Source organism: Capricornis sumatraensis, chromosome 3 (genome assembly GCF_032405125.1).
Source record: "Capricornis sumatraensis isolate serow.1 chromosome 3, serow.2, whole genome shotgun sequence".
Taxonomy (NCBI): domain Eukaryota; kingdom Metazoa; phylum Chordata; class Mammalia; order Artiodactyla; family Bovidae; genus Capricornis; species Capricornis sumatraensis.
In genome coordinates, this window is record NC_091071.1 from 134,362,568 (window position 1) to 134,386,686 (window position 24,119).

A 24,119-nucleotide genomic window follows, 5' to 3' on the forward strand; every position below is an offset into this window, starting at 1 on the left:
GCCAGCGAATATCCCCCTCCTGACAGTGCCTGTGCCTTGACTTCATGAGGGAATACCTAGGTTCATTTCCACCCATTCCCCACCCATCACCACACAACATGTGGAATCATAGTCCCCTGATCAAGGATTGATCTCAGGCCCCCTGCAGCGGAAGCATAGAGTCGTAACCAGTGGGCTGCCAGGGAATTCCTACTGTCACTTTCTGAAGATAATTCAGCCACGTCTTTTATGAGCAGCATCATTCATACCTTAGATGAATGTTTTCTTCTGTCAGGTGGTGTATGGTGTACTTAAGCTTGTCTTCAGCTTCAGTAAGCTTGATCTGGAGTGTTTTCTCCAGAGTTGCTACCACAGCTTTCTGAAAGACAGGTACATGTTAATAGCCATCTTTCCTAAATTAGAGTCACCCAGGGCAGAGCTACATGGCAGAGGGTTCCTCCCTCCAGCTCCCACCCCCACTCCAGCCAAGATTCACCTCTCTCTGGAGTTCCATCTGGGTTTGGTAGAGGGTTGTGTTAAGTGATTCTAGGATAAGAGCTTGAGCATACAACTCTTCCTCTATGACCTGGGTAAGAAGAAGAAATTGTTTCAGGTCATTGCACTGATGTCTACCCATTTATCCTCTTGTTCAGGACATTTGGATTAGAATGTGAAAGCATCAACTTTAGCCACTCCTTCTCCTGCTCTGTTACTATGCCCTGTTCATTCTACCCCTCTATGTCTCACTAGTCTATAACCCTCTCAACAGCCTCATTGGTATGGCCCCAGAGCCAGCCCTCACCAGAGCTCACATGGGTTGTCAAAAGAGCTACCAATTATCCATTCATTAAACAAGTGTTTACTAAATATCTAGTATGAATTGCAACTACATGACTGTCCAGAAAATGCAAAACCATAGAGACAGTAAGAAGACCAGTGGCGGCCAGGAGTTAGGAAGGGAAGCAGGGAATGAATAGGAGCGGGGGGTACTTTTAGGGCAGAGACACCATTCTGTATGATGCTGCAGTGGAGGCTGCGTGGCATGATGCACGTGACAAAGCCTATAGGATGCAAACAGGCATGCTAGCCCCCGTATACCAGCTGCTGTACTGTACTACATGCTTCTGAAGGTACTGTACTGTAAGATTAAAAATGTTTTATTTTTTGTGTTTGCTTGTTTTTTATGTACATATTATTTGTATGAGAGGTATTACAAACCTATTAGATTACAGTACTATATAGTCGATTGTGTTAGTTGGGTAGTTAAGCTAACTTTGTTGGACTTTTGAATACACTCTCAGAATGGAACTTATTCATACGTAGGGACTTACTGTACAACACAAAGAAGGAATGCTAAGCTAAATTGGATTTTAGTTAATAGTAATGTATTGATATGGATTCATCAGGGGGCTTCCCAGTGGCTCAGTTGTAAAGAATCTGCCTGCCAATGCAGGAGACGTGGGTTCTATCCCTGGGTCAAGAAGATCCCCTGGAAAAGGAATGACAACCCACTCCAGTATTCTTGCCTTGGAAATCCCATGGACAGGGGAGCCTGGTTGGCTACTGTCCATGGGGTCCCAAAAGAGTCAGACATGACTGAGAATGCATGCACCATCACTTTTATTGCAATGGCATTGGGCAAAGCACTGTACCAGGTCATTTGGCATTCTTTCATTGAAGCATTTATTTAAAAATGAATAAAATTAATTTATTTATTCATTTAAAAATTTGCAGTTCACTGGATGTCTGTGATATGGCAGGCACCATTCTAGGAACTGAGGATTAGTGGCAAGGAAAGCAGTAGACAAAAATCCCTCCCTTCACTGAGTTTATCAGGTTGAATGGTTATAAGTCAGTGTCGAAAAATAAAGTGTCAGGCAGGTTGTTGAGCCTTTAAGTAGAGCAGCCTCTGAGAAGTTGGCATTTGGAGAAAGACTGGGAGAAAGTAGGAAAGTGAGCTGTGTGGATATCTGGTAAAGAGCTTTCCAAGAAGGGAAAAGATCGAGTGCAAAGACCCTGAAGTGGGAGAAGTCTGGCCTGCTAAGAAACAGAAAGCAGTCCAGCGCCACTGGAACTACATGATGGCGAGAAGGAGCAGAGGGAGACGAGGCAAGGAGAAGGAACCACCAGCAGGCAGAACAGTCCCTAAACCAAAACAGGACTGGGGAAATTCACGTTTCCACCAGGCACGTGTGTTAGTCGCTTCCGTCGTGTCCAACCCTTTGTGACCCCATACACTGTAGCCTGCCACGCTCCAGCCAGAATACAAAAACCCTGTTAAAACACAGAGATTACTCAGCATTGGGGATAAACTAGCCCTAGATCAAGACTGCTTTAATTTTGCCTAAGAAAGCTTAAAATCAAGGCTTGAAAAATCAAACTGTTGCCAAGTAACTTCTTTTTTTTTTTAAAAAAAGGGTTTGTGTGTGTGTGTGTGTGTGTGTGTGTTTTAAAGTTTTTATTATTTATTTGGCTGTGCTGGGTCTTTGTTGCTGCAACGAGGTTTTCTCTGGTTGCAGTGAGTGGGGGCTACTCTCTAGTTGCTGTGTGTGGCCTTCCCATTGCGGTGGCTTCTCTTCTTTCGGAGCACGGGTTCTGGGGCTCATGGGTTTCCATAGTTGTGACATGTGGCCTCAGTAGTTGTTGGCTCCTGAGCTCTAGGGCACAAGCTCAGCAGTTGTGGTACATGGGCTTAGTTGTCCCCTGGCATGTGGGATCTTCCTGGGTAAGGGATTGAACTCCTGTCTTCTGCATTGGCAGACAGATTCTTTACTACTGAGCCACCAGGGAAACCCATTTCCAAGTAACTTAACTGAATCTCAGAAAGGTTAATGGTATTTAAAGAAGTACAAAAATATCCAGCACCTAGTAAGGTAAAGGTCACAATGGCTGGCATCCAATAAAAAAATTACCAGACATGCAAATAAGCAAGAAAATATGACCATACCTGAGGAGCAAAATAAATTAATTGAAATAGACCCAGAAATGACACAGTGATAGAATTAGTAGTCAAGCTCATTAAAGCCATTCTTACAACACACTGAGTCTACCTTATACCAAAGTCCACCCGTTTACCTTATAGGACATTATGACTGTTTGCCCAACAAAGCTGAAGTCCTGCCTCGGCTCTACGATGTCATGCCATGCTTTCAGAATGGCTCATCTTTTCCCAAATGGGTCCATTCTGAATTCAAATTAAATTCACAGTGGAAGAAGAACCACAAGGCCGTTTGTGGGTTTGAACAATTTCCATTCTGATATCTCCTTTATGGAAGTGCTATAATTTGTTCCAGAAAAAAAGTTCCTAGAGAGGCTGTAGGGGTGAGGTAAATACACTCAGAGTTTTAAGGAAAGACTTGAACTCACAGTTCCCAAGAGGCAGTATTGTACTTTTCAGAGTCTAAATGGAAGAATCTGGCATTTTACCGTTTAAGGCCCATTTGTTGTTAGAGGCTTATGAGAAGTGCAAGGCGTTTAACACTGAAGATCTCACAGTATATTGTTCATATATTTGTTCAGATCTGGCTCTAAAAAGACAGCAATGGCTTTCTTTTTTCAGATAGTTCTAAAATCCTTTTTGACAGTGAATCCAGCGAACTCAGCTTTGTGTGTATATGTGCTAAGTCGCTTCAGTCGTGTCTGACTCTTCATGACCCCAAGGACTGTAGCTGGCCAGGCTCTTCCGTCCATGGGATTTTCCAGGCAAGAATACTGGAGTGGGTTGCCGTTTCCTCCTCCAGGGGATCTTCCTGACCCATGGATTGAACTTGTGTCTCCTGCAGCTCCTGAACTGCAGGCAGATTCTTTACTGCTGAGCCACTGGGGAAGCTCTAACTCAGCTTTAGTTCTCTTGTTTTTCAATGGTTTGGGGAAAATTATCATAGATTCCATTTTATTGAGAATGTATCATTTTAGCAATATATTTGTAAGAGGCTAAGTCCACGGAAAAATGAAAAAGCTTACCTCTTTTGTCTTTCTAAGCTCCTCTAATTGCAAGGTATCCCTTTCATGTTGTTTTAAGAGCTCCTAAAAAGAATTTTATTTAGAAAAGGTCAGCACCTGGGGTTCTGGCACTTCTTTCAGAAAATTAAGAAAGCCAGAATAGGATTCAGGAATGCAATATTCACCAAAGCTCAGATGTTGCTTTAATAAAGCATACATTATAAAGTAGTGACATGACATGTTGAAGTTAAATGATGAAAATCTTACTCAGACTCAACCTTAGTGTATCAGGAAATATTAAAAGCAATCATGTTTTCATTAAAGAGTATTCTTTTGTTAGGGTACAGATTTAATACTGTTAAATATCCAGTTCTTCACAGACTGAGCTTTATATTCATTGCAATCCCACTTAGAATACCACTAGGCTTTCTTGACAAGATAATTATAAAATTTATATAGAAATTCAAAGGCTGAAGAAGAACCAAAATAACCTTGAAAAGCAAGAACAAAGTTGGAAGATTTTTTTCTCCCTGATTTCAAGCTACAGAAATTAAGACATTGTTTTGTTGGCCTAAATATAGACAGATAGTTGAATGGAACAGACTGGAGAGTTTGCTCCCTACCCCCTCATGCACAACAAAGACATCAAGGTAACTTAGTGGAGAAAGGGACATTTTTTTCAACAAATCATTCTGAAACAATGAATATAAATATGGAAAAAATGACCTAAGACCTTTAATATAAAAAATTTATTCAAAATAGATCACAAAATCATAAATGCTAAACTTATGAAACTTTTTAAAAACTAGAATATCTTCATGTTCTTGAAATAGGCAACAGTTTCACAGAGGACACAAAAAGCTATTACCATATGAGGAAAAAGTTGATAACCAACTTTTCATCAAAAGTAAAAGTTTTGCACGTGGAGAGACAATGTGAGCAAAATGAAAAGGCAAACCACAGAATTCACAGCATGTATATCTGACAAAGAACTGTATTCACAGTATAAAAAGTACTCCTACATACCAATGATAAAGAGGTAAATAACGCAATTTCTTTTTAACTGGCAAAAAACTTGAACCAAACTTCACAAAAGAAGACATATAAACGGTCCAATAAGCATATGAAAATTTGCCTGACATAAGTCATCAGGGAAACTAAAATAATAATGAAATAGCACTTTATACCTATTGCTGAGCTGTGCTGTGCTCAGAGGCTTCTGTCATGTCCAACTCTTTGTAATCTGATGGACTGTAGCCTACCAGGCTCCTCTGGCCATGGGATTCTCCAGGCAAGAATGCTGGAGTGGGTTTCCATGCCCTTTTCAAGGGTCATACCCATTGAAATAGCCAAAATTAAAAGATTGGCAATACTTAGAAAGTCCCTGGCAGTCCAGTGGTTAGGACTCCACACTCACTAAGGGTCTGAGGGCCTGGGTTCAATCCTTGGTCAGGGAACAAAGATGCATTGTGCAACCAAAAGACAAAGTTTAAAAAAAAGCTTCTTAAGGAAAACATTAGTAATATTAATTGTTGTTGATGATATAGAATAACTGGAATTCTCATATAGATGAGATGCAAGAGGAAAATGGCATAACTTCTGTGGAAAATATCTTAGTACTTTGTTATAAATCCCTACCTTAGAGTCCAGTAATAACACATCTAGGTATATACTCATGAGAAAGGAGAGCGTAAGTCTACAAAAATAGTTACACATGGTATTTATAGAAGCTTTGTTTGTAAAAATCAAAAAATAGAACCAATCAAAATCTCCAAAAACAGAAAAATGGTGAACACATTGTGTTATATTCCTACAAAGAAATACTACTGCGCAATAAAAGGAAAATACTGATACGAACAATGAATGAATAAATTTCACAGAAATAATTGAGGGGAAAGAAGCTACACAACAAAGCACATATACTGTATGATTCTGTTTAAATGAAGTTTAAAAACAGGTGAAACTAATCTATACTTGTTTCTCCTGTTCACTTGCTCCTTGGAAGAAAAGCTGTGACCAACCCAGACAGCATATTAAAAAGCAGAGACGTTACTTTGCTGACAAAGGCCCTTCTAGTGAAAGTTGTGGTTTTTCCAGTAGTCATGTATGGATGTGAGAGTTGGACCATAAAGAAAGCTGAGTGCCGAAGAATTGATGCTTTTGAACTGTGGTGTTCAAGAAGACTCTTGAAAGTCCATTGGACTGCAAGGAGCCATACCAGTCAATTGTAAAGGAAATCAGTCCTAAATATTCATTGAAGGACTGATGCTGAAGCTGAAACTCCAATACTTTGGCCACCTGATGCAAAGAACTGACTCCTTAGAAAAGACCCTGATGCTGGGAAAGATTGGAGGCGGGAATAGAAGGGGGCGATAGAGAATGAGATGGTTGGATGGCATCACCTCGACAGTCATGAGTTTGAGAAAGCTCCAGGAGTTGGTGATGGACAGGGAAGTATGGTGTACTGTAGTCCACGGGGTTGCAAAGAGCTGGACATGACAGCAATTGAATTAGACTAAATGAAATTTATAGTTATATGAATAAAAAGAGTGGTTGTCTTGGGGCAGGTTTTGAAGTAGATAGGGGTTAGCAGCAAAGGGACACAGGCATGCTTTCTGGGCTGATGAAATGTCGTAGGTCTTGATTTGGATGTTGGTTACATGGGGCTTTCCTGGTGGCTCAGATGGCAAAGAATCTGCCTGCAATGCAGGAGACCTGGATTCCATCCCTGGGTTGGGAAGATCCCCTGGAGAAGGGAGTGGTTACCCCCTCCAGTAGTCTTGCCTGGAGAATTCCATGGTCAGAGGACCCTGGTGGACTACAGTCCATGGGGTTGCAAAGAGTTGAACACGACTGAGCAACTAACACTTGACTTCACTACATGGATGAACATGTTTGTCAAAACTCATCAAACATGAGTTGTACATGTCCAAACTTGCTCAGTTTAGTTTGCAAACTGCCATTTCCCTTCAGTTACAGTCAAGGATGAGAAGATCATTCAGAATCTGACATTTTGGCAAATAGGGAACTGCGGGCTTTGTATATGTTTTATCATTCTATTATTTCTTATAAATTACGATTTTCATTCCAATAATCCTGTGGTGAGACTGTCTAGATAAAGAACCACATAATGACAGTCTGCTTGCAGAAGTTTCCAGGGAAACTGGAAAAGTAGGACCATACCCCCCAAAAACAAAGAGTTTGCCTCATTACAGAGGCACCCCTGGGAACTGGACATCCCACCCAGACTGCACATTCAACCACTGATGTGTTTGCACTGAGTTACCTCCTTCTCCTGACGGAAGTTCTCAAAGATAGCTGTGTAGGACTCATTTATTTTCTTCCTTTCTTCTTCTGATTCTAACTCAAACTTTCTGGTTATCTTATGTTCTGTGGAGATGAGGAAATGACATATATGCGTAAATGTGGGAAAAATAGACACACCAAGAAAACCAGAATATCTGAAGATAGTAGAAATTCCAGACTGGGTCAAACTCAAGGTCCTTTCAGCCTGGTGTTGAACCTCTGACATTCACCTGGAGAAGCCTGAGAATGAGGTGAATGTGGCGATGGTTCTCCATCACATCAGCCACATGGGATTTACTTCGAGTGCATGTGTGTGTGCTAAGTTGCTTCAGTTATGTCTGACTCTTTGTGACTCTATGGACTGTAGTCTGCCAAGTTACTCTGTCCATGGGATTCTCCAGGCAAGAATAGAATACTGGAGTGGGTTGCCATGCCCTCTTCTAGGGGATCTTCCCCACCCAGGGATCAAACCTGTGTCTTATGTCTCCTCCATTAGCAGGTGGGTTCTTTACCCTTAGTGCCACTTGGGAAGCCCCTTATTTCTAATACCTCTGGTTCTTCTTGTGTAGTTTATTTTGGATCCGTTACTTATTATTTTGTCCGTTGCCTCTGCTGAAATAATCACTATGTTTTCTTGGATGCTCGAATCCTAAAATACAGCTCTTGGCTAACATGACTTTTCCAGCAATAAAGTGTATTCTGTACTTAGCCCTGAGGCAGAGCTAGGCTTAAATCATTTTGAGGGGCTGGGAGAGCTGCCAATAGAACTGTAATACTAAACAGGATGATGGACAGGTGAAAGTATCACACAAATCTCTTCTTCAGCATCGTGGTGTTGGGGTTGGGTAGGGAGGCAAACCCTGGGATCACAAGATAAGCCTGGACTGAGGTACACTGTGAGCAACATCTGGTCTTCCAAAACCGACTGTAGCATCTTAGCATAGACTTTGACGACATGGTATCATTGTAGTATGTGTAGCTGGGAGTCTGGGCAACAACCTGGGCTGCTGCTGTGGCTAAGGCACTTCAGTCGTGTCCGACTCTGTGTGACCCCATAGACGGCAGCCCACCAGGCTCCCCCATCCCTGGGATTCTCCGGGCAAGAACACTGGAGTGGGTTGCCATTTCCTTCTCCTATGCATGAAAGTGAAAAGTGAGTGAAGTCACTTAGTCGTGTCCAACTCCTAGCGACCCTGCCGGGGTCCAGCCCCGGTGGATCCAGGGAATTCGAAGGGTGGACGGCGTTGGTGTGGAAAGACTTGTTTATTTATTAATATAAGATTAGATTAAGAAACTATAGTGCAGTAGGAAGATTAAGTGGAGAAAGAGGGCTGAATAGCTTGGTTTACGTGGAAGACCAATAAAATTCCAGACAAGGAATTTGCACCATCTACGTTGGGCCACCGGTGCCCGCTTGAATATCTAAGGGTGCCTCGCCTTAAGCTCCCTTTCACGTGGGTCTTAATAACCAGGGCAAATAAGTAGACCTGGCGAGCCTCCGCGCCCCAGATGGAAATTCAGCCTGAAATTAAAGTAAAGAGCAGAGGGAAGAAAAGGGAGAGAAAAAGAGAGAGAGAGAGAGACACGGGGGGAGCCAGATTCCCAAGAAACCAGGCCGAGACTAGTCCGAGAAACTGGTCCGAGAATCTGGTCCCGTCTTTTATTGTTCAGAAGGCCTTTTATACTTTTGATAAAACATGGAGATCAATGGGTAACACAAAGTTATGCAGCGTTAGCAGTCCAGACTCTTATCAAAACCAGGCTTTTCTCTCTGCATACCTAATTGTATACACAAGTCTTAGGTAATTTACATCATCTTCCAACCAAAAGGGCCAATTAACATTTTACAGCCTTTTTTCTGATAAGGGTTTGTCAACCACAAGACTTATTTGTGTTGATCTTCCCAAGGTCTGGTGCCACTCTCAGAAAGCACTAAATAAAGTTACATTCTTACATAGCAAGGATACAGCAATCTTATAACAAGTAGAGGGAGTACAGTGATTTACAGCAAAAGAGAAGCAATTAACTCAAAAGTCTAGTGTTGCTAACATCAAAACTACTATGTATCTTTTTCTACATCCTGCTTACATTAACATCCTTCCAGGTGCCTAAAAGATAAAGAATAAGGAGGTCTGGCAGCAATCCTTGAGTCAACAGTGAAAACCCTCTACCAATATAATTTTTAACTCTTTAGAAAAGTCTCTGTATCTTTAAGATGCTTTTAAGCTTTGTGCCTCCCGCGGTTGGGGGGCTGTAAGCAATTCACAAGCTGCAAGAGGTCTGGGGAACCTGTTAGGCAGGCTAGAGAGCTATCAGAGGGGTTTAACGGAAACATCCCTTTCAAATGCAGAAGACTAAAACCCTGAATTGACTTTTTCCCAGAGAATATCAGAAAAGTGGAAAAGCAGAGCACAAAAGCCGGCAGATTTTTGTTGGGGTACATGCTTAGGAATTTCCAGAGGGGTCCCTGAAGTCTGAGCACGCCTTGCGTATGTCAGCTTCCTTCCTCATGACCTTGTCACGGGCGGGATTCCTCACACTGGCTCCCGGCACGACCCCATGGACTGAAGCCTACCAGACTCCTCCATCCATGGGATTTTCCAGGCAAGAGTACTGGAGTGGGTTGCCAGTGCCTTCTCCAATGACCTGGGCTACACCAAGATTCCAGGAAAGCCTCAAGCAGGAGCAGTCCCTATGCCCCATTCCCCAGCCTTGACTCCAGGATCTTCATGCTATCTCCTGGTTATCCAGGGAGGGAAGGGACTTGAGGATGAGCTTTCCCAGGGAGTATTTGCATTTAATAAGTGGTTTGTTAAAGTCATGGACTTCCCTGGTGGCTCAGACGGTAAAGCATCTGTCTACAATGCGGGAGACTCGGGTTCCATCCCTGGGTCGGGAAGATCTGCTGGAGAAGGAAATGGCAATCCACTCCAGTACTATTGCCTGGAAAATCCCATGGACAGAGGAGCCTGGTAGGCTACAGTCCATGGGGTCGCAAAGAGTCGGACACGACTGAATGACTTCACTTTCCTTTCCTTTGTTAAAGTCAGCTAAGTTGGGCTAGGATGTGGAATAAGTTTATAGAGACCCCACTTCTGCCTCAACTAGTCCTCTAGGTCAGGAAGCAGAATCTTCAGAGGTTTCCCTCTCCTTTTTCCATTTATGAGAAAGCTCAGTGCAGGTAGGAGAGTCTCCTATAGGGCAATTTGTGTGATCCAGGCTCTGTGCTGTGTTGGGAATGTTAAGAATACATAGCAATATATGAATATATCAAATCAACACACTGTACACTTTATCTCAAAAAAACACCTCAATTGAAAAAGACATCAAACATGGCTTGCTTTGGAGGGGACATGGCAGGATAGAGACTCTCCATGTAATGGATCATGTTGCCCCTCTCCCAGAAAGTATTGGAAACTAATTCAAGAGCCTTTTTTTTTTCTGGAACATCGGACAAGTCTGCAATCCTACAGATGTCCCCAAGCTCAGTCCAGCTCGTGATTGCCAAACTTGCAACCAGACAGTTCTGGATGGTACAGTTTAGCCCCTCGGGTGGTTAAATGCCCTAAAAGACTCCATCCTGTTGCACTTTCTTGAAATCTCCAGACACTTTCCATTCAGGAGTCCAGCCCTGCAGCACATCATCTTTCAAGACGCCAAGGCCACCTTTCTCGAGTCGAGATCAACATTAATGCCAGTTTCTTTGGGCACCTGTCATCAAAAGTCCAGTTTCTGAACTCACTTTGCTGTAACAGTATCCTCTCCCGCTCCAGCTTCTCATCCTTCTCCCACTCTGCCTTCTTCTTTGACCACTTGTCCTCCATTTCATCATAAATGCTGTCCTGCTGGGGGGACAAAGGTACCATGAAGAAAAGCATCCTGAAAGGCTGCACCCCAGCCTGAGGCCCAGTACTGAGCTCTCTGCAGCTTCCCTCACCAGAGCCCCTGGCTGTGGGCCTCCATACATTAACCGGTGGGCGATGATTCCAGCCCTGGGACCCAAGACCCTAAAGATCAAAGCAGACTCTGTGTGGCGTTTGCCCTATTGGAATGGGGCTTCCTTTGAAGACAGGCAGTTGAGCACACTGCATGTGTTCATGTCAGCTCCCTCTGAATCATAAATTACTCATTAATAGCACAGTAGGAAACAAGGGAAATGTCAATATGCTAATTTTTAAATCAGCTGTCCTTGTTTGCCTGGGACTGAGCTGCTTCCTGGGACTCTAGACTATCACGGCTGAAAACTGGTAAGTCCCTGGCTACCTAGGACCCATAGTAGGGGCTTTCTGCCCCAGCCCTCCCCCATCCACGTCCCATTTCCTACTCTCTCATCCCCCTAGAATGGAATTGTGCCCTAATTCTGGCTTCCTGGGCTTCCATCAAATTAGCTGATGAAATGGATGGGCTGTGTCCTGGGGTGCCCCCTGCTCCACTTGCTGATGTTAGTGCGGAGTGATACAGCCTTTTTGGATGGCAATTTGGTCAAATGTGTTGAAGACCTTTCAAGTGTTTATTCCTTTTGACCCAGTGTTCTGCTAAAATTAAAGACAGTACAAAGTACAGATCTTGAAAAGTTTTCTTTAGAGTGGCGATAGTTCTTTTGGCTGTTGCTGTTGTTAATTTTTGAATTTCTTTAAAGAAAAAACAACAAGCAGGTATTAATTTGGTCGCGACAAACATATTCATCAATGGAGTCTTTTAGGGTCCAGAGGCCAAATCATCCTGCAAGCATGCCATAAAAGTCCGTAGGTTCACTTTTCTCCCTGGGTGCAGTGAGGGTCACTTAGGTTCAAGAAGACCGGGGATTTCAGGAAATTATTTTCCGGGCAAGCACTCTAGACTCATCTCAACATTATCAGCCAAGAAGGAGCCTTGCTTCTCTCTCATAATCCACCAAGGAGCTCTGAATCTCACCTGATATATATGAAACATATTCTTCAAATATTTATATTCTTTTCCCATCTCCTCTGAGAACAAAAGGAAAACAACAGAATCGAGTCATCATTATTCCTCTGAAATACATTCAAATTCATGTGAGAGCCCTCCTGCACACCATTCACACCTTGAACTCATCCCATCAGTGGTGAAACCATGGTGCTGCCTCAGCAGTTGTACTGGAAGCTTATCAGAAATCCGATGCCTGGAACCCACCCTGAAGCCACTGAGTCAAGGTCTCAGAGACAAGGCTCAGTACCTGTTGATAATATGAAGTCAGGTGATTCTGAGGCACCCTCAAATCTGAGAACTAATCCCTAGGGGGCAAACCTACAACTGAGGGTAAAAGAGAAGCAAAACCTTCTGTCTTTTTAAAATAACATTCCTAGTGTATCCTGGTTTTGAAAACAATTATCTTTTATTTAAAACAAAAATCTGTATGCGAGACAGCAAAAGAGACACAGATGTATAGAACAGTCTTTTGGACTCTGTGGGAGAGGGAGAGGGTGGGATGATTTGGGAGAATGGCATTGAAACATGTATAATATCATATATGAAACAAGTCACCAGTCCAGGTTCAATGCATGATACTGGATGCTTGGGGCTGGTGCACTGAGATGACCCAGAGGGATGGTACGGGGAGGGAGGAGGGAGGGGGGTTCAGGATAGGGAACACGTGTATACCTGTGGCAGATTCATGTTGATCTATGGCAAAACCAATACAATATTGTAAAGTAATTAACCTCCAATTAAAATAAATAAATTTATATTTTAAAAAAATAAATAAAAATAACATAGAAAAAAATCTTTTCTTTAGAAAATTGGAAAACTGGCAAGGTATTAATACTAATATCATCTTTAAAAAATATAACATAAAAAGGGAAGAATTTCTGCGTCTGCCTGTAGAGATTACTCTATAAACTCAGAATTCTGAATGATACACACCTGCCCTTCCCAAGGGCAGCATAAACAATGGGATAAGTGGCCCACACAACCCTTATAGGTTATAAGGTCATACAAATCACAGTGTGCCTGTTAGCATTTGATGAAGCACCAAAATGATGGAACAGTATTATATTTGTAGAACTTTTAGATATATTTTTAAAAGTGCTTTCATATTCTTACCACTGTGATAAAGGCAGGTATGATTGTCCTCAATTCCCAGGTGGGCAAACTGAGACTCAAGGAGATGAAGGGACTTGTTCAAATCCCAAAACTTGGCTGCAGACACTTCTAACTTCTCAGGGTAGAGAGGTTGTTTGTTGACATGGTTTCCCTTTTTTCAGTTTCATTCTCAATCACTCCCTCTTCTTGGGCTTTAGAAGCAAACCTTGAAAGTCTACCCAGAGTGCAGCCATGGCCATGGGAATTCCTTTGCCCTCGACCTGCACGGTCAGCCTCTGCCCCCTTACCAGGGTCATCTCCCAAAACCTTACCTAGTTTGTCCTGGGCAGCCAACTTTTCTGCCTTCAAGGCTGCCTTGTAGTTTTTCTCCAACTCACTGAGTTGTGCTGCGTGAGCTTCCTCGAGCTCCCTGTGGGGCCCCAGGAGAAGACCACAGTCACCTGTGGAAGGTTCACCTGATCTCAGCTCCCCTCCTCATGCAGGCAGCTGGTGGGCAGGCAGTGGGGCCCTCACTTCCTGACACATTCTTCTGGCATCCACCCAGAAACGGTTGAGGAGACCTCTGTTTTCACCATCCACGATTCTGAATGGAGTCACTGGGGCCCATAGACTACCCCCAACAACAGGGTCTTTGCTTACAGCAAAGAAACTGTGAGCTGATTAACACCCAGGATAATTTTAGAGGCTAAGTTCTTGCCAGGCTCCATTCCAGGAGGCAGATGTTGGCACTGTTCAAGAAGGGCATTAAAACACAAGGCTGTAGGAGCTGTCAAGCCAAGAAAAGACCTGGAAGAACCTTAAATGCATACTGGTAAGTACAAGAAGTCAGTCTGAAAAGCCTACAGGCTGTATGATTCCAACTGTATGAAATTCTGGAAAAGTCACATCTATAGAAGTGGTCAAAAGATCAGTGGTTTCTGGAGGTTAGTGGGGAGACAGCAATGAACAGGCAGAGCCCAGAGGATTTTTAGGGCAATGAAACTATTCCGTATGATACTGTAATGGTGGATACATGACACTTAACATTTATCAAAACCCATAGAATCTGAAGTATCAAAAGTGACTCCCCTGATGATCCGATGGGTGGGAATCTGCCTCCAAAGCAGGGGACATGGGTTCAATCCTTGGTCAGCGAACTAAGATCCCCCATGTTTTGGGGAAATCAAGGCCGAGTACCACAACTAGAGACGCTCTTTCACTGCAACTGGAGAAAGCCCGCATGCAGCAATGAAAACCCAGCACAGCCAAAAGAAAAGAAAAGGAGTGAACCCTAACCTAAACGAAGACTTTGGGAGAGGCTTATTGATTGTAACAAATGCCCCATGGTGGTGGGGCAGGATGTCAATGATGACGAAGGCTGTGCAGGTGTGGGGCCAGGGGGTATGTGAAAATTTTCTGTACTTTATGTTTTACTGTGAATCTAAAAAATAGTCTATTAATAAAATATGTAAGTTAATTAATTAATTAAAAAAATTAAAAGCAAGTTTGCAACACCTATGAGGACTTCTCTCCAGCAGGACTAAGAAAGGGACTTTGTGGGTCTTCTCATTCACACAGACAACACATTTCCTTTTTCTTCCCCTTGGTTTGTCTCTGCAGCTCTGGCTCCTGCTCTCCCATACTTTCTTCTCATTTTGCCCAGCCTTGAGCTAGCAGCCAATACGGTTTAAGGAGAGGAGAGGAAGAAGAGGGGGGCAGGGAGAGACTGGGCTGAGAACAATAGTAGTTTACCATGGAAATCTCATAGAGATCTGAAAATTGTTTCAGTTCTTAGCAATCAACTGAAAGGGAGATTATAATCGAAATTACTGGATGATAAAGCACAAAGTCAGGAATAACCCCTGTGCTATGTTTCAGTGGCCTCAGATCAAACCATCCTGCTCTCCAAAGACATGTCTCTCATCTCGCCCGCCCCTTGCCACCCCATTGTCTGAAATCCCAGTGAACTGAAATCCTGCAAGGATACAGGAACCTTAGGACCTGCAGTATACAGGAACTTGTGCCAGAAAGCATACCTCGTCTTGCTTTCAAAGTTCTTCTGCATCTCGGCACAGCGGAGATCCATTTCATTAGAGAGCTGGAAATGAGGCCAGGCCAGTATTAACACGACAGGAATGAGGACTCCACTTCCACTTCAACTTGCAACTTCTGAGAAGCCTTCCCATTCATGGGGTACCCCTCACTCCCCTCACCTCTCCTACATAGTTACTGAAGGAATGAAACAAGTCTTGCCTCTGTCATTTGGTATGAAACCAGTTCATGATGTTGGTGCATGGAAACCATTCCTTTCACTGTTTTTTTTTTCCCCTTTGGCTGGATGTAATCTCTCTATAAGGTCATGGCCTTTGGATTTGGGAATATGTAACTCAATTGAGCAATCATTTATTGTGCAAAAAGCTTGACCTGGAAACATCAAACAGGCCTAAGACTCAGGCCCTGTCTTCGATGAACTTAAAGACCATGTTAATAAGTCCTTGGCAGAATGACTCTGTTTCCAGAGGCAGGGAGTGCTCAGTTGCAAGTGACCCTCTGTTCTAACACATTGGGTCCTCTGGCTGGTGTCTCAGGAGAAATGGACACTGCCAGCTGGGATAAGGGTTGGGGGGCCAGCACTTCTCCCCTTTGTGCAGTCACACAATGTGGGGTGTGACGGGAGGAATGTGAGAATCACAGTGTGAAGTCTCTCCATCAAAATAATCTCTAAATATGTCTTCAGTAGGGCTGGTGTTTTGAAAGCATGTGTTTTGCCCAATAACCCACCAAGGATGAGTTGAGTGATCTCATGCAAATTATTTAACTTCCTGAGTCTCAATTTCCTCTCTGTATAAGGTGACCACAAAAACAGGGTTTTCAGAGAAATACAGGGATGAATCACCAGAAGGGAAGGTCTCAGCCTGAGTCCTAGGCTGGGTCACTATAGGATTCAGACACACCTGGGGTGTGTCAGAAGGTGAGGGGCTGCCTGGTGGGAAGTCACCCTTCACACATGGGTTCCAGTAACAGCAAGCACGGCTCAGGTTGGGGGTGGAGGGAGGAATGAGCGGATGGGAAAGAGATGTAAGTGTCGCTCTGGTTTATCACTCCAGCTCAGGACACCAGGCACCCCTGCTTGGGGTGGGGGAGAAGAGTCCATGATAAAGCAGATGGTAAAATCTAAAGGGAGTGTCACCACAATCCCCAGGAGACAAGAAGAGTGCAAACTGAAATCAACAGATTCGGGAGAGTGGGCTTCAACAGTTTCAATAGCAACAGGAAGTGGGACTGGAGGCTTCTGGGCAGTTTTTGAGCAAAACTAAAGTAGTGGTCACGCTGGTGCCATTAGCAAGGGTTTCAGCAAGGTCTGAAATTAAACTCACCACACAGGGCATAGAGGGCTCTGGTGGAAATTGCTGGTGCCCCCTAGTGGAGCAACCCACTCCAGTACTCTTGGCTGGAAAATCCCATAGATGGAGGAGGGTGGTAGGCTACAGTCCATGGGGTCGCAAGGAGTTGGACACGACTGAGCGACTTTACTTTCTTTCTTTCCTAGTGGAAAAGATAGTAGCATTGAGCATGCCAGAGATACCCAGGGAGCTCCTGGAAATTGACTTAGGCCTGACGATCAAACCAGTCAGTCTTGAAAGGAAATCAACCCTGAATACTAATTGTAAGGACTGACGCTGAAGCTGAAGCTCCAATAATTTGGCCACCTGATGTGAAGAGCCAACTCATTGAATAAGACCCTGATGCTGGGAAAGATTGAGAGCTGGATGAGAAGGGGACAACAGAGGATGAGATGGTTGGGTGGCATCATCAACTCAATGGACATGAGTTTGAGCAAGTTCTGGAAGATAGTGATGGACATGCTGCAGATAAATGGGATTGCAAAGAGTTGGACATGACTGAGTGACTGAACAACAGTTAGAGGAAGGACTTGAGTTCTTGGCAATAATGGATGAGGATGGAGTCAGAGAAATACAACGGGGTGACCACAGTCTTATCTGCAGAGCTGTTGCTTGGGCAACCTGGCTCCCATGAGTCAAGAACTTGGCCCCTTGCCTGGAACATAGCAGGTCATCTGAAGCTATTGGTCTTTCCCCTTCCCATAGCTCACTCAAGGACCACTCACCAATTTTTGGGCAGAACGATGGTCTCTGTTCATTTGCTCTATGATCACTGTCAGCTCTGAGATCTGTTCTTTGAGGTCGGCAATGATATCAGTCCTGCGGGACAAGTAACCCATCACCCACAGAGCTTCCAGGCTGTGCCGGCCAGGGCTGTCCCTGAGCATGGCCGGCTCTGGCCCGGTGAGAGCCAGGCTGTGTTCTGCACTTCCTCCATCATCATGGGGTAGGGGTGCAGGGGCAGAGGGTGGGCTGGGAGAAGGAAATTTGGCAGTAGGGTTGTTGAGCTCAGACACAGCCCTTTTGGGTAGACTGGCCAGAAGCGAGTAGGGGTAATTTGGTGACTCACTAGATTAGAAGAGAAAGAGGAGGATGTCAGAAATCTATTAGGGTTTGACCTTGACTCAGTAAAGATAGTTGAAATGGAGGAGGGAGAAGATCAGAGGATTAGGAAATGAGTTGGGGGGAATAGAATTGATGCTGACAGAGACTCATAGACAAGGAATGGCCTGGAAACAGGACAAAGAAGGGATTTAAGAGTGTGGCTTTCAGAATAGATTATGGATTTTTGTGTTTCTGGAAGAAAGTGAAAGTGAAAGTGTTAGTCATTCAGCTTTGTCCAACTCTTTGTGACCCCACGGATTGTAGCCCACCAGGCTCCTCTGTCCACAGAATTCTCCAGGCAAGGATACTGGAGTGGGTTGCCATACTCTTCTCCAGGGGATCTTCCTGACTCAGGGACTGAACCCAGGTTTCCTGCATTGCTGGCAGACTCTTTACTGACTAAGGGAAGACCTGAATGGTCTTCACAGACAAGGAATGGGCTGGAAACAGGATAAAGAAGGGATTTTAGAGTGTGGCTTTCAGAATAGATTATGGATATTTGTGTTTCTTGGGCCTCCATGAAATCATCTGTAAGATTATTCAGCGCTCTTTGGTTGAGCTGGAGTTAACAGGGAGGCAGGCAGTGCAGCAGACATGAGGTCCTTAATTCAACAGGTCGAGAAAAGAAGAAAGAAGATGTAGGAGGAGATGGGGAAAGAGGAGATATGAGTTAGAGATTCAGGAGGAAAAATGAAAAGGATGTGGGGACTGACTTTATATGGTCCTGGAGGATGGGGAGTGGGTGAGCCTTGAATGACAGAGTGGGTGGCGTAGGCTCAACTGGAATGGAATCAGGCCAGAGTCTTACACACTGCATCTCTCAGAAGCATTACTGAGTGTTGTCTTTGGGCATAAGGAAAAAGATGCAGACTCGGGCCTCCCAGAAGTCCTGACTTTACTCTCAGTTCTCATTCTTCAAATTCAGACCATTGTATGACTATTTCATCTACTCATTACCTTCAGGAACAACTACTCTCCTTTAGGATGAGTGACACCAACCCAGTCATTTTCCAGATCAGCTGCCTGACTCGTCCGTCCATCCTCCTGACTCCAGTGGGCTCTGAGCAGAGAGGTGGGTACAGAGAGGTGCCAGCACAGGGCTGAGTGAAGGGACACTGTGGACTGGGTGGCAAGTGAAGGTTTGTCCTTGGGACAGGAGAGGAGAAGTCTGGGGAGCTGGAGGGAGTTCAAGGGCATTACCTGGAAATTTTGACTTTGCCCATGTCCTCCGATTCTGAATGTTTTTTCCTATCAAACATCTCATCTCCCAAGGTGACAGAAATCTGCTCCCTGTTCCGAACGAGGCGGTAGCCAGGTGACACGTTTATCACTTCCTGGGCATCAAGGTAGAATGTGAGGTCATATTGCAGACTTGCAGTGTTGGGATTGCTCCAGTATTCCTCTAGGGCCTTACTCACATCTTAGACCCACGAGGTGGGGTGTTCCCCGGTAGCCTCCCCCCGTTCCCTCTCTCCTGAAACCAAACTGCAAGACTCAGCTGGTCCCTGGGTGTCCTCATAGGCTTTTTCAAACCCAACATGTGCAAAACCCAAATGCTGACCCCTGTTCCCCCCCCTCTGCCTCTGAGCCCTGCTCCTCTTCTGCATTCTCCTTCCAGATGCCAGGAGGCGGCTGGGCGTTGTGGACGCTGCTCAGGTTTTGGAATTAGATGGGCCTGAGTTTAAATCCTGACTCTGCCAGTAGCCACAGTTATTCAGCATCTCTGAGCTTCAGTTTGCTTATCAGAAAATGAAGATAATAACTCTTCATCAAAGGACTTTTTTGATAAATAACCAAAATAACACACGAGAAAATACCTAGCACAACTGTGAGCAAAACAAAACAAAACCTTCAAAATTCTAGTCAGTTCCACCAAATCATTCATCTGGGTGGGGCAACCATCCAGTGTGGACCAGGATAAGATGTACGGTCTTTTTAAAAAGATTTTTTGATGTGGCCATTTTTTTTTTAAATAAAAAAAGTAGTTATTGAATGTGTTGTATTGCTTCTGTTTTATGTTTTGGTTTTTGGGCCCCAAGGCATGTGGGATCTTAGCTCTCTGGCCAGGGATTGAACCGCACCCCCTGCATTGCAAGGCGAATTCTCAAGCACTGGACTGCAGGGCTGGTCCCAGATGTGCTGTCTTGAGCTGTGCAGGACACCCTGTAGCATCTGTTACCTCCTAACTCTGCCTCAGCCCCATCCTCTCTTCACCACACCCCTGCCCCTCATGTGGTCCAAGGCCGCTGTCATCTTGCTCCTTGGCTCTGCTGATCTCTTCTCAGTTGGCCTCTCTGCCTTTAGTCTGGCTCCCCTAAAGTTCATCATCCTCTCCACCTAGAGGGCTATTGTATTTTTGTTTATTTTTTTTTTTCCTGACCATCAAGAGACTGTGTGATCTTCATATAAGACAGGTGGAGCCGGGGAAGAGAGGCAAGGAAAATAGATATAAGCAGAGAGTGTGAAAAGGGCCAAGCATACCCCACTGGAGGGCATTTCCTAAAAATGTAAACCTGACCTGTGTCAGACCCCTAAAGGCTTCCAGACGTCAAGAGAACTAGGTCTAAACTCCCAGGCAGGTGTCATGTCCTTCTGGGTTTGGTCCCATCTCTTTCTCCAGCACCCTCCTGTCCCTGGTCCTTTCCTCTCATCCTCCCATCCCGGCTCCTCTCAGGTGCCCTGGTGGTCTGTCCCCTTGTCCTTGTGGGTTCCCAAGTGCAGCAGAGGGTTTCCTGCATCTGGGCTTAAGCTGTTCCCTGGCCAGGACTGACTGCCACCATCTGGTTTCTGTGGGAGACTCACCTCACCCTACACCCTACAAGGCAGCCGAAAGTGGTTAATAAAATGCCTTCTCTAGGATCCGGCTGAGCTGAGTTCAAGTCCTGGTTCTACCCCTCACCAGTGACACATTAAATGTGATCTTGACAGATGCTCCTCAGGGGATCATTGCACAGATTCGAGGAGGTGAGTGTGTGTAAAAGATCTATGTCTTCACATAGCGGGTCTCAATAAATGTTAGCCCCACTGCCCTCTTCCCAGTTTTACTCACATTAGGTAATTTATTGCTCTCCTCTTGTTTTCCTAAATGGACTTTCATTCTGTAAGAGAAAGGCATGCTTAGAAAGCAGTCGGGGGAAAAAGGAAGGTTGGTACACAGATTGTGATGAAATGATAGGTAGTAAAAAAGTAGGAAATCAACCCATCACTAGCCTAATAGTAGAACCATTCCTAAAACAAGGGCCTAGAAACTTGATATGAAGATCCAAGCACTCTTCTATGAGCCGGTGCCTAAACTTCAATGCACGTGCTTTTTAGTGACATCCTTGCTGTGTCCGCACAACTGCCCTTCTTCCTGTTTGTACTGGAAATTGGTGTTCTGGGAACCTGAAAGTGCCCAGGGTTAAATAAATTCAGGGTAAGCAAAGTGTTACTGTTCTGAGACCTGGTGTTAACCCTGATTATAATTAATTTTTTTTTTTTCCAGATACAGAAACATGAGCATAGGGTCAGGTACTCAAATGTCATAAGAGTATTTGCAGGGGAGCTTACCTGGGATGTTGGAAGAGTCGAATAAGAATAACTACCTTCTGCTATGGTGGCAAGCAATGCAAATTGGATTCTGTCACTCTACTCAAAATCCTCAGGCGGCTTCCTATGTGTTATGGACTAAATTGTGTCCCTCCCATAATTCACCACATTGAAATCCTAACACCTGCCATCCCAGAATGCAACTGTATTTAGATTTACGAGCTTTAAAGAAGTGACTGAGTTAAAATGAGGCCATTAAGATGGGCACTAATACCATTTTCCTGGTGTTCTTGCAAGAGAGATTAGGACACACAGAGAGAACCCTGGATGTGCACGCACAAAGGAGAGACCCGGTGAGGAGGTGGCAAGTGGGCAGCCATCTGCAAGCTAAGGAGAGAGTCCTCACCAGAGATCAACCCTGCCAGCATCTTGATCCTGAACTCCCAGCTTCCAGAACTATGGGACAATACATTTCTGCTGCTTAAGCCACTTAAGTCTGTGGTTTTTGTTATGGTGGCCCCAGCAGTGAATACACCATCCCTTTTGGAGTGAAAATCAAAGTCCTTAGAGTGGCCAGCATACTTCCCTGTGAGTTTCCCACTGTTATGGTAACAAATTACTATGAATTTAGTGGCTTAGAACAACACCTTGTTATGTTTAGTTCTGAAAAAAGTCTGAAACGGGTCTTCCTGGGCTAAAACCGAGGTGTTGGTCTGGTTGTCTTCCTCCTGGAGGCTCTGGGGGAGAATCTATTTCCTTGCCTTTTCCAGCTCCTAGAAGCTGCCCCTACTCCTAGCAGCCTCATCCTCTGTCTTCAAAGCCAACAAGGCCATCACTCCAGCCTGTGCTTCTGTTGCCACCTCTCCTTCTCTGATACACTGTCTTCCTCTTTCCTGGGTAAGGAACTTTACTTTTACATTAAGTCCACCTTTACATTGCATCCTGGATAATCCAGCATGATCTACCAGCTACTGAGCAACCTAATTCCACCCGCCACCTTCGTTTCCCCTCAGCAAGTAACAGAACAAAGTGACGGTTTCCAGGGATTAGGACGTGGACTTCTACGGGGAGGTAGGAGGGTGATTGTTACTCTACTGACTGCATTCAGCATCCCTGCAACTTCTTGGAGCTCATTTCCCTGCACTCTCTCCTCCCTTCCTCCACTGGCCCCACGTGGGCCTTTTGCTTTCCAGGAAACATCAGATGTGCCAAGCAAATTCCCACCCAGGGCCTCTATATTCACTGTTTCCTTTGCCAGGAGTGCTTGACCCCAGTGGTCAGCGCAGTTCCTACTGACCTCTTACCCAGGGATTGCCCTGATCTCTCTGTGCAAAATTACAACCCCACCCTCACCATCCCCTCCTCCCTATGCCTGCACTGTTTGTTCACATAGTGCTTGCAGTCTTTGGATGGATGTATATGTTCATGGTCATCTCCCCAGCCCTCCCCACTAGAATGCAAGTCCAAGAGAGCAGAGACTTTGGCCGTGTTCATTGCTGTCCCCCTGCACCTAACTCAAAGTCTAGCAAATAGCAGGTGCTCAGTAAATGGTTTCCAAATAAATAAGTAAATAGAATACAAAGTTTGATGCAAAGGCCTAAACCTAAATTACACTAGATAAGCTTAAAACTGTGAATGAAAATTTTAATTGATGAATAAAAACAGAGCTGCAATCTACAGAAATCCTTAGACATAGCAAAGTAATCAAGAAAAGGATGAGTGCACGCCATAAATCCATGGGAGGCTTTTGGTCAAGGACGTGCGTGGGCATTCAACGCTTTTAGGGCAGGGAGGGGCTCTCTGCGGCACCCTGCTGAGAAGTGACTTTGGAAAGCAGTGAGGGCAAAGAGCCACAGAATCCACCTGTAGGAGCTGAGGTTTGGGGGAAATCCCAGGGCGTTCCAGCATTTCTCTGACACACTTGGGAGTGGTTACCTCAAGTCAGGAAACGTTGTAAAGGCCCAGAAGGGAGATTATTTTATTCACATACCTCAAACCGTTCCTGTCCCATGGACGTGAAAATACTTACTTTGGGGAGACAACAGGTTTTGTTATCGGTTGGGTATAATTTTGTTTTTTTCCAGCTGGAGGAAGAGGAGAGAGCCTGACAGTGAAAAAGGAAACCATGAGAAAGAGAAAATTGGAAATCCAAGAAACTGCTTTAGCACTCTCAGGTAAGGGAGACCCCCACAATGGCCCCAAATTGGAAGACACAATCTGCCAATGGGAATCTTTATAATCAGGATGGTCTGGGGAACCTCAGGCTGATGACCCTGGCACTTGTTCACTGACCAGGGGTTCCTGGGCTGCAGTCCTCTAGTTCCAGAAGCTCTTTGACCCGCATGTGGGGGGCCCTGCCATGGCCCTTTCCCTCCTGTGCTTACTCTGCAGATTCCTCATTGAAACCACACTCCGCCCCTGCTGCCCTGTCCAGAGTGCTGTGCAGCCAACAGGTGAGTAAAGCCGGGCTTTCTGGCCGCTTTGGGATTTTGCTGCCAAGCTGACTGTTTTGGAAATCTTTTGAGAGAAAGATGGCTGCCCCACTCCACAGAACCCAAGCCCTCAAGCCACACTCCATCCTGGATAATCCTTACTTGGGCTTCACCGAGGAGGTCTTGCTTGGTGGCTGAGGGGTCTTGATTAGCTTTCGTGGCCCCAAGTTCCAGGGATCCCAGCAGGTGCAGTAGATGAGGGGGTTGGGGTACATAGCAGGTCAGGGGCTGTCTTGGCTGTTTGGTCAGGAGGCCCTCACCGAAGTGGGAAAACAGCAGCAGAGTTACACTGTTGAGAGTCAGAGCAACAACACTTAGAGATGAA

At 44.8% G+C, this 24,119-nt stretch overlaps 1 protein-coding gene across 1 annotated transcript; it reads right to left on the reverse strand.

The window, feature by feature from the left end:
* Positions 1-238: 238 nt before the first annotated feature.
* On the reverse strand, positions 239-24,009 carry FLACC1 (flagellum associated containing coiled-coil domains 1). The gene is made up of 13 exons (XM_068968472.1): positions 23,897-24,009; positions 23,332-23,406; positions 20,824-20,872; positions 18,975-19,108; positions 17,396-17,489; positions 15,303-15,364; positions 13,599-13,696; positions 12,142-12,194; positions 10,970-11,069; positions 7,208-7,311; positions 3,943-4,005; positions 476-565; positions 239-358 (listed from the first exon to the last, which is right to left on the reverse strand). Exons 1-13 carry the CDS (start codon positions 24,007-24,009, stop codon positions 239-241), a joined length of 1,155 nt encoding a protein of 384 aa, XP_068824573.1.
* Between the last annotated feature and the right edge of the window lie 110 nt (positions 24,010-24,119).

Bases quoted from the DNA above. Each gene is read 5' to 3' on its own strand.
- FLACC1 (XM_068968472.1), bottom strand. From the start codon at position 24,009: ATGTACCCCAACCCCCTCATCTACTGCACCTGCTGGGATCCCTGGAAC. The intron at 19,109-20,823 runs GTGAGTAAAACT...CTTGATGCCCAG, and splicing joins AGAGCAATAAATTACCTAAT to GAAGTGATAAACGTGTCACC. The intron at 17,490-18,974 runs GTAATGCCCTTG...CTTGTCCCGCAG, and splicing joins GGCAAAGTCAAAATTTCCAG to GACTGATATCATTGCCGACC.